The sequence below is a fragment of the Cryptotermes secundus genome, unplaced genomic scaffold (genome assembly GCF_002891405.2).
Source record: "Cryptotermes secundus unplaced genomic scaffold, Csec_1.0 scaffold737, whole genome shotgun sequence".
Classification (NCBI taxonomy): domain Eukaryota; kingdom Metazoa; phylum Arthropoda; class Insecta; order Blattodea; family Kalotermitidae; genus Cryptotermes; species Cryptotermes secundus.
In genome coordinates this window covers 5,984-20,924 of record NW_019727105.1, presented here as the reverse complement: position 1 = coordinate 20,924, position 14,941 = coordinate 5,984, and the positions used below count along the sequence as shown (strand labels likewise).

At 37.4% G+C, this 14,941-nt stretch overlaps 2 protein-coding genes across 2 annotated transcripts in view; one reads left to right on the top strand and one right to left on the bottom strand.

Annotated features, from left to right (window-relative positions):
• LOC111864481 (disco-interacting protein 2) overlaps window positions 1-3,272 on the bottom strand; it is a 624,392-nt gene extending 621,120 nt beyond the window's left edge. Inside the window, exon 1 of the mRNA XM_033751450.1 lies at window positions 3,070-3,272. Coding sequence (XP_033607341.1) covers window positions 3,070-3,154 — 85 coding nt within the window. The 5' untranslated portion in view covers window positions 3,155-3,272. The remainder of the gene's footprint in view (window positions 1-3,069) is intronic.
• A 3,095-nt stretch (window positions 3,273-6,367) lies between these two features.
• LOC111864471 lies at window positions 6,368-14,548 on the top strand. The gene is made up of 3 exons (XM_023851734.2): window positions 6,368-6,556; window positions 10,586-12,209; window positions 14,164-14,548. The coding sequence occupies exons 1-3, from the start codon at window positions 6,446-6,448 to the stop codon at window positions 14,466-14,468; spliced, it is 2,040 nt and encodes a 679-aa protein (XP_023707502.2). The 5' UTR covers window positions 6,368-6,445; the 3' UTR covers window positions 14,469-14,548.
• The last annotated feature ends 393 nt before the right edge of the window (window positions 14,549-14,941 follow it).

Genomic DNA, 14,941 nt, shown 5'->3' with positions numbered 1-14,941 from the left:
AAAAAAAAAAGACCCGGAAATCAGACATTCTGAGATTTTCGTGTTTGTTCTAGGTCTGTCCAGCCGGAAATAAGACATTCTGAGATTTTCGTGTTTGTTCTAGGTCTGTCCAGGCAAATGCATGGGCTATACCTCAAATTAGACATTGCTTCCTTTCACATCCTTCCCAATTTATGATTCACTAATATCCCGATCACTCGACGCTATATGCGCTACAGTCTTAAGCCTGAAATAAAGTAAAGGATTCGAGGTTCTCACAGCGGTGGTTATGAAGAGCTCTGTAGACTGGTGACGGTCATCCAGCGTTTTGAAGAAACATGTCGCCTTCAAGGCGGAAGAAACCCGGTTTAAGCAGGCAGCAAGCAGATTTATGCTTTCACCGGGCTGCATAACGTTATATCGCTGAAGATATAACTTCAAAATACAAATAAACAAACAATACATTAGACGTTCGTTGTTCTCGACCAATCTGTGTAGCCAGAAATGAAGAGACTACTACGGACTCCTTCCTAATCCTTACTGACAGTTCATCACTCTCATGGAGCTGAGCCCTTCTTGAGAAGCTGACAACTGTGCAGCTACTCAAGAACTTCCCAGCATTTTATGGAACCCGAAGGTTCATTTCCGTGTTCGCAAGAGGCCTCCACGTGTCCCTATCCTGAGCCAAATCAATCCAATCCATACCATTCCATCTTATCTCTCTAACAACCATTTTAATATTGTTCACCCACCTACATCTTGGTCTTCCGAGTAGTCTCTTTACTTCTGGCTCTCCCAATATCCTATATGCATTCATTTTCTCCCCCATTCGTACTACATGCACTGCTCATCTCATCCTCCTTGATTTGATCATTCTAATTATACTTGGAGAAGAGTACAAGTTATGAAGCTCCTCATTATGCAGTTTCCTCCAACCTCCTGTCACTTCATCCTTCTTCGGTCCAAATATTCTCCTCCGCACCTTGTTCTCAAATAGCCTAGGTCTACGTTAAAAAAAAAGAAGAAGTAAAGCTGTCCCTGTAAGAGGCCGTGAAGGCCCATAGGATTGTGAGACGTTGAGGGTTCCACATTATCTAGACAATGAGCTCAAAGATGGCGGTAAGGTTGTCAGCCTTACGCGCCGGCGGCGCTTTCCTCCTCAGGAGAATTATTTAATTAATTCCTGGTACTCATTTCTGCTAGAGGCTACGTCGATCCCAGGGCCATAGTGCGGCTGGAAGGATTAGGTCAACTGAAAAAATCCAATGACCTCTTCGGGACTTGAACCCGCGACCTTCTGGCTTGTAGCATAGCCCCTCAACCAACTACGCTACCGCGTGCCCCTCCCTCAGTCTATGTTCCTCCATAATGCCAGACATCAAGTTTCACACTCATACAGAACCACAGGCAAAATTACAGTTTTGCATTCTCCATCATTCAACTCTACGCAGGAAAATGACAAATCTACGTAGATGTAAACAATAGGTACGATGTACCTGTTAGTGATTCTCACTCCATGAATTTTGTTACACTATTTCGATTACGAGAAATGACGACTGGTTTGTGCTGATGTGACTGTAAACGAAAAACAAACAAATATTTCAGGCCAAATCCGATTCGAAACTCTACTTCAGACATTTACAGACCAAAAGTTCTAATGTGCCGCTTTCACACAGCTCGTGATCATCTGAAAGGGCACCGATTTCCAAGATTACTTTGTATTCTGGCTTTATTTTGTAGTAACGTATTCTTTCGTTGTATTTGTCCAAGTCAGTTTTGTGGGCGGTCACTTCACGTTTCCAAAACACACACAAAACCATTTGCGTACCTTTAAAGACTATGTATTACATAGTGGAGTTTCGTAATTAAGTTTAGCCCCTCTGATAGTTACATACCTCAGTCTCGACCACGCCTGAAGACGGAAGCAGATCTAGTTTGCGAATCGATGTATTTTATATGAAAACCATGACGATGGACAACTTTCAAAACATTAAACCTTACCACGAGAAAATAAGTGACACATCAGACTTAAAAATCTGCAATAACTTCAAAAGAACTCTGTTAATTGTCTGGTGACTGAGAAATGTGTTAAAACGTCCAAGTATCTTACGCAAGAAAACGTGCAACGATTTTCATAGATCTATTAAAACGAGACCTTCAAGTAGGCCTGTTTGTTTCGTTCTCATGGACACACATTTCTTTCTTTACGCTGCGATATGCACACGCTTCAGCCAAATCACTTCATAACAGACTTAATTTAAATAGCTGGATCACATTTCAGCTTCCTGTATCTGTTTCACTAATACAATCTGCATCTCAGTGCCTTGCAGCACGATACACAGTCCAAGCACCGATAACTACACTAGGCCTACTTATAAAAAACAGCACGTAGACCCTATAACGCACTGCATTCTCGACGTCATGAATTTCAATCTTTATTCCCGAATACCAGCGGACAATGCAATGTCAATAATAATAAACTCATGTGAAATATTGGCTAAATTATAAATACACATTTCACAGCAAGGAGCATGCATTCTTCCTGTGGGGGAGTGGCAGTGCAACCGCGCACGCATTAGTTCGGGTGGCAAATGCATCGTCTAATTCATCTAATGATCCATTTATTTGTACAAACGGTATAAAATACTCCTACGGGCCCATTATTATAACCTAAAAACATCATGCATCGCGACATTAGAGTAAAACGTCGACATTCACAGAACTGCGCTTAGGGAGAATCATGACAACTGATCTCATCAATAATGTATCCGTCTCTTTGTGTGGGTTGTGAATCAGAAGAAGGCAAAACAAGAGAATAAATAATTCAAATCTGAACTTGACAGAAGGTCATTTTAATAGAACATGACTATACATTCTTCAATTACTCTGTGCTAAATCAATCCAGTTAAACTGTGTAATATGAATAAAATATGCACATTGAAGCATAACAGAATCCTGGCGGGAGTGTAATTTTACAGAACTCTCGACAATTCCTTCTGTGCACAACAATGTCGATAAATTATCGATTAAAACGCATGAATATTCTTATTCATTATGACGAATTCGTCACACCAATCATAGCTTCCTTACCTTCAGATAATTCTAGATCCAATTCCGCTAATTTGTCCCTCACATCCTCCGGGAGTTTCGATATGTCAATGTTAAATTCAGCCATGGTCAATCCATTCAAAAACACACATAAATTAAACAGATTAAAACTTCACACACACACACACCACATCAACACAGTTGGCCGATCGCCATCTTGAATTTACGTAGAATGACTGCGGATATTGTCTTCAGATGTCACTACAATGCAGTAATGATCGTAATGATGCTCGACCATTCAACTACCATCGACCTCTATCGACTATCGACGGGTTCGTGCGTATGGAACGTACGGAGTGCTTGGCGGGTACTGTGGTTATAAACGTACTTTCCTCCCATCTATCAGCCAAGTGTATATAATATAAGAGGTGTGGTCTTGCTGTTGTGGTGTAGGCGACATCTCGTGGTAGATCCCGATAATTATTGGTAGCCAATCTAACATGAGGAAATTCGTCCTACCATCTATCGGCCGAATATAAACAATATTACAAGAGCGTAATTGGTGCCGTCTAAACAATAATATTATCTATAAATTAAAGACAAAAAATTAACACTAAAGCATCAACATTTGCTTCTATTATTATTTATTAATACACATGTGTTGCGTTACATGTTGCTACCTTTCCTAGGTCATCATCAGACGAGTCACAAGAATATAAATCTAAGTTCCCGAATTGATATTTTCCTTATGAAATAGAAACTGTTGCAGATTTTGCCTTAACCTAGAGATGGTTTAACCTAGATCCGGAACTTTCATTACAATTCAGTTTACTAAGCCCCTGGTTGGTGAGTCGAGACAGATCAGTGAACAGATACTGCTGAGCACAGTTTTGTAACAAGCAAAACAACTCAGTAAACGAACAAAATGACTAAGCCCTGTAGCAGCAGTTCTTAAACATTTATGTCTGGGGAGAAGAAAGAGAGAAGAGACATAATTTACTGCTGGTCTTCACCAGTACAGTCATTCTTGGTTTAAGGTCCTGTCGAGACCCATGACCATATTTTTGTTTGTTGCAAGACCAGTTAGGTGTTTTTTAATCGGGTCTCTTCTTCAACGAAGGGATGGAAGATCTTTCTGTGCCTCTCTCCGAGCTGGGCAATATTCCCTGCTGGCCTTCGCCATCTTTTTTAAGGGACGCATTTACCCTTTCTCATCATCTGGCTGATCGCCAAGTGATGGCAATTTATTAAAATGCTACCAACATACTACCGGAAAGTGGTGTACACAGTACACAACAATTTTGTTTTACACATTCATCTCTATTAATTAATTTTGTTATAATTAATCATTACATTTATGCTGTGATTATTTGTCAGTAATCATCGTGATACAATTTTACAAAATGAATGTGGGACGCGGGTTACGTCCCTGAACACAATTCAAGTATGCCTTGCTCTACGGCACTTGCGCCCTCTAACCTACGGCTTTCAGAGATGAGATACCATAATCAAAGAGGCATATCAGGACTGCCATCTCCACAGGAGGAAATTACTACTTATTTCTGTGGATATCACAGCCCTATTCCCCTTATAACTACGCGATCTTGTGCGTGATTCCGATACGAACGGTTTATTGCGTATGGTCTTGGGAATTTTGAAACTAACACTGCGCTTGCAAGAGCTCATTGGTCAGTGTGGACAACGCATATTTGGAATAGTTACAAGCTTAGAAATTATGTGGTACTATGGAAGGAAAATTCAATATAAGGATTTAATATCAAATCATAACTCAGAAAAGAAAAGAAATCATTATTCTTTGTTTGTTTTCTCTCTTCACTCGCAATTTGTTCTGCTTGAGAATAAATATTTTTGAGGCCCTTCCCGTATTTCATTGGACTGGAATATTGTAAATGTTCTGCAGCTTCACATAATTACTATGGTTTTAGCAGAATTGTTGATTTACCACTTGAATCGTTAATGAAAAATAATATTGCGAGATTGTATTTAATTATTCTATATTTACTGCAAATAATACCATTTTGTAGTTTTTATCTTACTGTATCCACAAATAGGCAGAAAGCCACTGAGTACCAATAATGAATTTCCAACGAAAATGGTCGGGCCACGACCTGGAGATGTTGAAGTGTCAACTGGAGAATGCAACAAAAACATTGAAGATTGTAGCAAAAGCAACTGAGCTTCATACCGAATAATTACTTTTTAATTTTACTTCATAAAGTATGTTATATATTAAGACACGCTTGATGAAAGAAAAAATGTATTGCCTTAAAGAGAGTATCTTAACTTTCCTTCTACTCATATAATTGTTCAGACTGTATACATACGTTTGATAACTTTATGGAATTTTCAAATGACTATGAGTTTCCTTGTTACTTTGAAAGAGGATGGCAAAGAAGAGTATTTGAATTCACAGGCCAATCTAGGAGACTGGATCTGTGTCAAAGTTTCGTGTACATCAATTTACTGACCTTAATGTTATTACCAAGAGAATGTCGATTAAAAAAAAAAAGCGGCATAATTATTTTAACTCAAGGCCATAGTGGCTGTACTCATATTCTGGCAGCCAGTTTGTGTGATTGTCACCTTTCAGTTCCATAACAAATGAATAGAAATAATTGACAAGTGCTAGACAGATGTCTACCTGAGATTGAAAATGTCTTATTCCCCAAATGGACCATGATTTTACGGGATTGAATTGCAATGCTGATACCTAGGATTGCATAAAATTAAGTGTTGATTCGCGTACGTCACTGCAACATTTCTGTTGTCGGTAACACGATTTGTGAGACTTCATTTCCGTGAATCCAGGCGCATTTAGGAGGATCATTTTACTGTATTTGTATCATAATGTAAGACTATAGAAATTAGTTCAAATACAGATGCTATACTGTACTGTGAAATTTATCACATGTTTCCTGTCATTCAAATATTGCCGCATGAGGACATTTGGATGCCAGTCTAAGAGAATCGAAATTCCCAACTAATGCAATTGAATAGTTCGATCGATAGTTAACGACAGTTATCGTAGGAGTATTCGATAGAACGTTTCAGTAAGTACTGCCTATCACTTTGTGTTATTCGATTACTATCTAATTCCAACTTCTATATGATACGAAAGCAATTAAATGCAAGTAACTGATTCATTCGTTAGTATAACTCGACAAATTATGCCCAAAACTTACTCTTCTTCACATATTATGATAACGTTGCCTGTTGCCAACGTTAGAGTATGGAAAATCCCACTGAATATACGGAAAGGATTAATACAATGTAGCACGGTGCCATCTGTAACTTCCTGTTCCCTACAATATACGCGGGAACTGCTTAACCTCTAATTAGAAAGTGTTTGTGTTTGATTGGTAGTTGTGATAAGTGGAGCAAGTATTACTAATTGACAATGGATTTACTGGAAGATCCGTCTTTTAAAATCAAATATCAGAAATCTAAGTTAAAAGTTAAGCTCTGGGAAAGTGAATTTAGGAAATCACGTGGACGAAATCCTTCAAAGGTAGTAAAAGGAAGTAAAATACGATTTAGTTGATGGGCATCACATTGTATACACAAAATTATAGAAGTTATTTAGTTTTGCAAATGATTTTTTGGGGTGCATAAGTTTACTGTGATGTTTAATTCAAACTGATTAATTCATAACGTAATTCTAAGTTACATTCTTAATGCCAGGCCTTGTGGTGTCCTCAACAGCGTCGTTAATGTCAAGAACATGTAGGACATTGTGGTAGTAACGGATGCTTAGTTATTGAACAGGGAATGGTTGAAGAATGACCAATTGCATAATTTAAGGTGTACTGTATCAGTTTTAGAACAACTAAGAAACCAATGGAAGAATACGGATTTTTTAGTCGAGTTTTCGTTTGTCTTCCTTGCACACAATGCAGCGATTTAATTTCACATAGATTTATTAAATCAGGGTTGCCACGTTATCCCAAAACATAATCCAGTGTTAGTATAGGTAGCCAAACTTATTGCTATGGTGATGTTTTGAATAAAGTATGAACTACATGCTTTTGTCTCTTGATCATATTACTAAGAAATTATTAACAGAATTTATAATCATATATCGAATGGTTAATTTTGTATATTGTCTTTGTATGTATACAGGGAGGATATTTGAGAGCCTGCCATAAATCTTTGGCTGGTGTGGGGGGAGCCATATATGCTATTCACATGAACTCACTGCATACATTTTGGACTCATGGTGTGGTTGGCAGGGCAATAGCCCATACACATTTCAATTTCTGTCCAGTATCAACAAATCTTTTAGCGCTTCATACCAAGCCCCTGATACTGAATTGAAGACTGAAACAATTACGTTACTTCTTTTGTCAAAATGCCATGTGATAATTACACGTTGAAACAACTCTTCAAGTATGATAAGATAACCATATGAAGAATTTAAAAAATGCTACAGTTTCAAATAAAAAATATTCATATATTTAGACAGTGTTATGTTAGAATCATTATGTCAGAACATATTATTTTCAGACCTGACAGATGTCACTTTACTTAATTTTTTGGTTGAAGAAGTATTACACACAGATGCTTGTTGCATTTACTCTAAAAATTACTTAACATACTATGGGGAATAATAATTTTCCTGGGGAGTAAAACGTGGCCGGCGCGTAAGGCTGAAAACCTTACCGCCATCTTTGAGCTGATAGTCTAGAGAATGTGCGACCCTCAACATCTCACAACTCTATGGGCCTTTATGGCCTGTTACAGGGATACCTTTACTTTTTACTATAGGGAATAGAGTTCTTGAGAAGCTAATAATCGCTTGGTGAGGTCTGCCCTTTTTGCTGATTATGTTGGTATAGTAAGCTTGGAACTTGATGAAAACACTTTCTTTTTTGGGAAATTATCAGGTATATTTAATCCTATGAACAGATGGTATATAAAGAGTTGCCTTCTGCTGTCTGACTCATTCAGGTTTCATACTTGGCTTACTCTTTGTCCCTGAATGTGGAGGTGATATGTTCCTCCAAATATTTTCTGACTTTCCCCAGATTACATGGTGTTATATCCCAGAAGCTCAAGTCCAGCAAGTGGCATATAGGTATAAACTCATTTAAAATATTGACGAAACATACTTCATAAAATTTGTAACCAGTAACAAACCCATAACTGATATGAATATATGTTACTGTTCTTGAGGACCACCTCTGTGGTCTAGTGGTCAGCGTTCCTGGCTACAGATCCAGAGGTCCAGGTTTTATTCCCAGCGCTACCAGATTTTTTCGGAGAGTACAACACGTTTCATTGCTCAGATGCACTCAAACAGTACACTGGTGTGACAAATGGAACAAGATACAAAACATGTTTTCTCTTTTTACGATTTCGCCGAGATAGCTTACATCAGTGAGAGAGGAACAGCACACCAGCTCTCTGATATTTTTCTCTTTTCACTGTTTCTCTCAGTCTTCTCAAGCAAAGCGAAAGCAGATCACAACTTTTCCTTGACCTACTTTCATTATTTATTTATTTATTTACATTTATACATTCCGTTGATCCTTATGGTACAGCTGACCAGTGGATATGGATTTTGTCCCAAGCTAATAGATTAAAATACGCAAATACAAAAACTACATACATACTTTTGTCATTAAGACAGTTAAAAGATTTATATTAATGTACAATGCATAAAATGATCAAAATTATAAAACAATAATTGATACAAAATACTTAGGTAATGATATAAAATTATAACATATCAGGGGTACAATTACCAATTTTAATTACATACATGGTTAAAGTATTCCTCTAGGGAATAAAAAGAATTTGAAAGAAAAAATCTTTTTAGCCTCAGTTTAAATAGTTTCACATCGTTACTCATACTCTTGATTCTGGATGGCAGGTGGTTATAAGCCTTAATACCAAAATAATATGGTCCTTTCTGAAAGATTGTTAGGCGTGATGTGGGAAGGTGCAAATTTGTGGTATGTCTAGTATTAAGATTGTGGGTCTCATAGTTTGAACTGTATAGGTCTCTATTATTTACAACAAACAGAATTATAGAGTATATATACTGTGAGTACATTGGTAATATTTTTAGGTTTTTGAATAGTTCCCTACATGAGTCTCTAGTTCTTACATTCATAATAGTTCTAATGATCCGCTTTTGCATTCTGAAAACATTTATACTAGTTGCTGAGCTACCCCAGAAAATTATCCCATATTCCATGATAGTATGCACATAGGCAAAGTAGATCATCCTTAGGGTTTCCTGTGACATGAGACCTCTTACAGTTCTAATTGCATAGCAAGCTGCACTCATTTTAATTACTAATTTATCAATATGAGACTTCCATGATAATGTTTCATCAATATAAATACCTAGAAACTTAATATTTGGCACATTAGTGATATTCTTATTTTGATGATATATGCTTATGTCTGTTACCAAACTATTTTTAGTCCTGAACAGGAGATGGTGGGTTTTATTAAAATTTAAGGATAGCAGGTTAGCTTCAAACCATTTGTTTATGGCTAAGAATTGTTTATTCATATTAATTTCCAAATTATGAGGGCTCGAATCGGATATTATGATACTAGTATCGTCAGCGAATAAAATAATCTTCGCATTATTTGTTATTACTTTGGGTAAGTCATTAATATACAATAAGAAAAATAAAGGACCTAATATAGAGCCTTGTGGGACACCATATTTGATGATCTCCCAATCAGAAAAGGTGGTATTATAGGTTGTCCTATTATTTAATACTACCTTTTGGTATCTATTGTTCAAATAAGACTTGATTAATTTTTTAAATACTCCATTTATCCCATAGTATCCCAGTTTATTTAAAAATATTTCGTGGTTAACACAGTCATCCTATGGACACTATCCTCCATTGTATGTCAGCACACTTTCTACTCTGTTGAAGAATACATAATTNCATTTTCAAATTCTCCAATTTTCCTGCTTGATTCAAGGTCCTGACAAATTAATTAATAACAGCTTATTAATTATTTATGGAATTTTAATACCCATTGTGGAATAATTATAAAGAACTTTGCATTTATGTAAATTAAGTATATCATGTGTTTTGTATGTACTTTATTATGACTTGCTTATTGTGTTTATATGTACACTGCCTTATTCCACATCCTACGTAACAAGGATCCATGCATGTAATCTGTCTTGTCAAGATATTTTCCACCTTTTTGGAACCTCAAAGTGTCCTACTCTGTTCATAAGAGTTCACCACTGGACCCCATTCCACTGCAGAAGAATCCACTCAACATCTCACACTGTTTCTTTAAAATCCATTTTAATATTATCCTGTATCAATGTGTAATTCACCCAAGTGGTATCTTCTCTGCAGATTTTCCAGATCAGTTTTTTTATGTGCACATAGCGTATTTAATTTAAATTATGCCGTTGAAGTAATGCCATCTTGCTTGAAGTTATTCATGCAAAGTGCAGATATAAGAGTGGTTGTCAAAGTTTGTTACTCTTAACTTCCCAGCTTGCTTTCTTGCCAGAGTTTCTAAATGTATGTTAACATTTTTATTTCAGATGGATATTCGTGCAGCATCTCAGAAAGTGAAAGAGGCATACAAATTGTACTACCAGCTAAAAACACTAGCACTTCAAGATTCCCTTATGGATATTACTTGTTCAGATGACAGAGAAAATATTACAACTTCAGATATATCAGAAATAAAACATTCTATCACATCTGTAGAGGCTGACAAAGTCATAGATCAAAGTGATCAAATTAGACAACACAGGATTGCATTAGCAGATATTCAGAATGAGAAAGATGTTGATAGTTGCACATGTGACAGTGAAAAGGTGTCACATGTTGAAGAATGTGTCAGAGATGTCTTACATGAACGAAGTTCTGAAGACCTGAAAGATGTATGGGGCTCACATTTAAATAAAAATGCGGAAAAAGTGTTAGACTCTGCAACAAAGACATTTAGTCAACGCTCTGCATGTTTTCACTTCTCTGAGAAACTCTTTATAGGATCAAAATTTAGCAAAAAGAATCCAAGGAAATCACGTTCATTTTCACAGCCTAGCAAGTCAGTTGAAAATGATGGTTTTCAAGTTCTCCCATGTTTCGAGGTTAAGAAAATGTCTTCAGAGTATATGACATGTGGTCATCAAGAAGATATGCCACGGCCCTCTACTGACAACAGAAATGCTGCTGAATCTACTAGCACCCCACACTCTGCATTATCTATAAATGGTCTGCTAGAAGAGAAGCTGACGGTTGTCAGGAATTCTACTCAGATAACAAATCAAGCTGTCAGTGCCATTCATAGAGCTGTGTTGACTTCTGATTCATGTGAGCAGAAATGCACCCCATCAAGGACTGTTGATAAGGGCTGGTTGGACAGATGTACCAAAGCTAATAGCTTAGAATATCAAGTAACACCTGTGAATGATTCAGGTATTGAATCAATGGAGTCAAGCACAGTGACTGATCAGTGTTCCATTATAGAAGATACACCAAAACTGTTGCAGCCTGTCTCTGCTATTGCCTCTCAGCTGCCTTGTACGAAGCCTAGTCAGTGTTTGACTCTTCCAGATGTTACTGGAAATGAAAAAAGAAAGATGGGGGTAGCAGTCTCTGATGACAGTGATGAAGATATTATTTATAACAGTGAGGAATCTGAAAATGAAGAGCAGATGATAAGAATGAGGAGAATAACGTGTGGTAAGAAGAGAAAACTTTATGCCAGTGACGCAGATTTTCCTGGAACTTCAGCCAAAAACAAAGACACGTTCCCAGAAGCTGTACCCACATTGGCAGGAGCAGAGGACACACTTATAGAAATCCCATCTATTGCAGACATTAACAAAATAGCTGAAGCTATTGTATCAACTGAAAAGAATGTTGAGAAGAAAAAACGTGCTGTCTCAAGCAAGTTAACCAAGAGAGAGATACTGGAGAGGAAGATGTGTGCAGGTCAAGCAAATGATAATTTCGTCCGTATCAATATAAAGAAGAAAGTTTATGTACGAGGGAAGAAGAATAACAGTTACTCAAAATACAAGAAAGCTGAATGGAAGAAGAAAAAGAAGATGGTAGGCTCAGCAGTTGATGATGATGCTGGTAGCAGTGGGGTGCTGAAGTGCTTTAAATGTGGTGACATAGGACATTTTGCTCGCAATTGCTTGAATTTTCAAGGTGAGTTGTGTAGGTAAATAATTTTGTATTCAGAGTAACGAAAATGATTACTTCTTGCCACTGTGTTGACTTCTGTTTGTAACTATAAGTTAATTTCCATTTTGGCTTTTTCATTTCTGATGTCTATTTGTAAATACTGCAAGATGGTCATCATCACATACTGAGTGTAGTTACTGCAAATTTATTTGGACCCATTTACACAAAGTTGCAGTAAGGTGTGGGACCTTGGCCTCACCGTAGCTCAAGTGGTTAGTTGCTGGCTTCCCACCACGGCGGCCCAGGTTCGAGCCCAGGTCTGGTCAAGTGGGTTTTGTGGTGGACAAAGTGGCACTGGGGCAGGTTTCTCTGAGTACTTTGATTTCCCCTGCCAATCTTCATTGCACCAAATTCTCCATCATCATAATTGCCTGGGGCAGGTACAATAGGCCAGTCAGTGGCTGCCGTGCCAAGTGAACCCAGCTGGACTCCACCCCCCACTATGCAAATTAAAAAAACAATTAATTATTAAGGTGTGAGACTTGCATCTTATTGACTCATGAAGTGCAAGATACCTTTTTTTCTCATAGAACACCAGTCACTTGATAAACGCAATCACTTGCAACCTGTTCCACCTCGAATGGTCATTTTTTACCTTCTAGTAGCAGAAGTGAACTAACTACGTTATATAAAGTCATGCTTGGTAAACTGATAATTGCTTAATTGGCCAGGAATGTCCCTGCTTTTTGTGGAACTCGGGTTCGTTTTATGAGCTTGTCACTGGGCTGTATCATGAGCTAAGTGAATCCATTCCACATCCTTACACCCTAGTTCTTTAAGGCCTCCTTCTGCATTGTTTCTCCCATTTAGGTCCAGGTCTTGTAAGCGACCTGTTCTCTTCAACTTCATGCTACATGCCTTGTCCATTTCTTTCTCATTTTTTGATCACTCTGTAATGTTCAGTTCCAATCGTCTCATTAATTTTTCTCTAATATCCAGATGTTCTCCTTAGCACCTGTTCTCAGACACCTCAGATGAGTGGTCTTCCCTCAAGATAACAGAGTTTCACATTACAGTCATACCTCAGACTTAGGACGTAATGCAGTCTTGAAAACAGTCAAGTTTATTATAAAATGGGATATATGTGGCAATGTTCCTGGAGCTCAAGGCTAAGTCCTGTTCTTCAATATTTTTATCTCTGAGATATTGGGTTTTCAGACTTTATCCATTGTCCTGGTTTTTAAGATAACTAATAAAAACACGACATTTCGGAAACTGGATCTGTTCCCGTCCTCGGGTGAGGGAAAACACCCCTATTCTGTTGGGTCCCTTAGAAAGACCTAGCCTCAATCAGTGATTGAGGCTAGCTCAGTGTGTTATACACCATCTTCAGAATCCTATAGTAACTATTTTTATCTCTGTTACACTATAATTGTATTGATTTCATTATAAAATCAAGTAAAACATTGAAATATTTAAACTCTTATAAACATTTAAATTGAGGTAATTACTATTTTACTGAGGATCATCAAGAGTTGTTATTTGAACCATCATAGCATTTACAAACTTTATGAAACTGAAATTAGCAGTTTATTAAAATCTGGAATCTCCAATGCCTCATCAAATTCTGATATGAGAACTGTAGTTGCGGGAGATTTTGGGAAGGGCTTGCCTTGGCTGAGGACACCAGAGGAGTGGAAGGGAGAATTGTTAGCAGATTTTGTCCAAAATCCAAAGGTCTGACTGTATTTAAAAGCAGTCTACAACATGATTGTTTGTTGGGGGTGTGCTTTTTAATCTTGTAGTATTTGGTTTGAAAATTAATGTTTTTTAAAGGTTGGATAAATATACATGTCAACAAGGTAATTGCTTTCATAATCTGTGTATTAAGTATAATTTTCATTTATTGATATATCGCAGCTTCCATTCAAGATGAAATCCTAGAAATATCCATGTCTGTTGTGCTTCCTTCTTACAGGGGACAAGTTATTACCACAAGATGAGGCAGAAGAGGATGACAGCCCATTCCCAACCCTGGAGGAGGTTGAGGCAATGGCTGCTGAACCTATTTATGCAAGTAGAAGGAAAGTTACAGCATCATTTCTGATGACATCTCAGCATGGAAATGAGCAGAATACAGAAACATGCTGTAGCTTTGACTCAGTTACATTCAGTGATATAAAGCCATTATATGAATTGAAAGAAGATGGCACATTAATAGGTGAGTCTTCATTATTAGTGTACATACATACATACATACATACATTACATTACATTCCGTAGATCCAAAGTAAGTCAGAATGACTGTAGGATGTGGAACAAGTCATACAAATACAAAAGCCATAAATACAGTACAACTGAGACACAACAACAAAAAATATGTCCACATATACAGGGGGGTCCAAAAAAATGTACTCACTCTTTGATAGTCATTATCTTTGGAATAAAATGACATGTAGTTATAATTCTTGCATGGTAGTTTAGTGTAATGTTTTCTCAAGAGATGGCAAAGGTCAAATGAGTCACATGAGTGTTGTGCTATGTGCTCGCTGAAAGCAGAAGAGAGCAGCAATAATGGCTGAAAGGTTGTTCTTTGAGCAACGCAAGGCTGTATTGAAGTGGTACTGGAAATAAAGAGGTACAACGACAATGGCAGAATGAGTTTGGAACTCAGCCACCAACATGTTGAACAATTGCCCATATTTGGGATAAATTTGAAGCCGACGGTACTGTTGATGCTGTGCATAAGCAAAGAT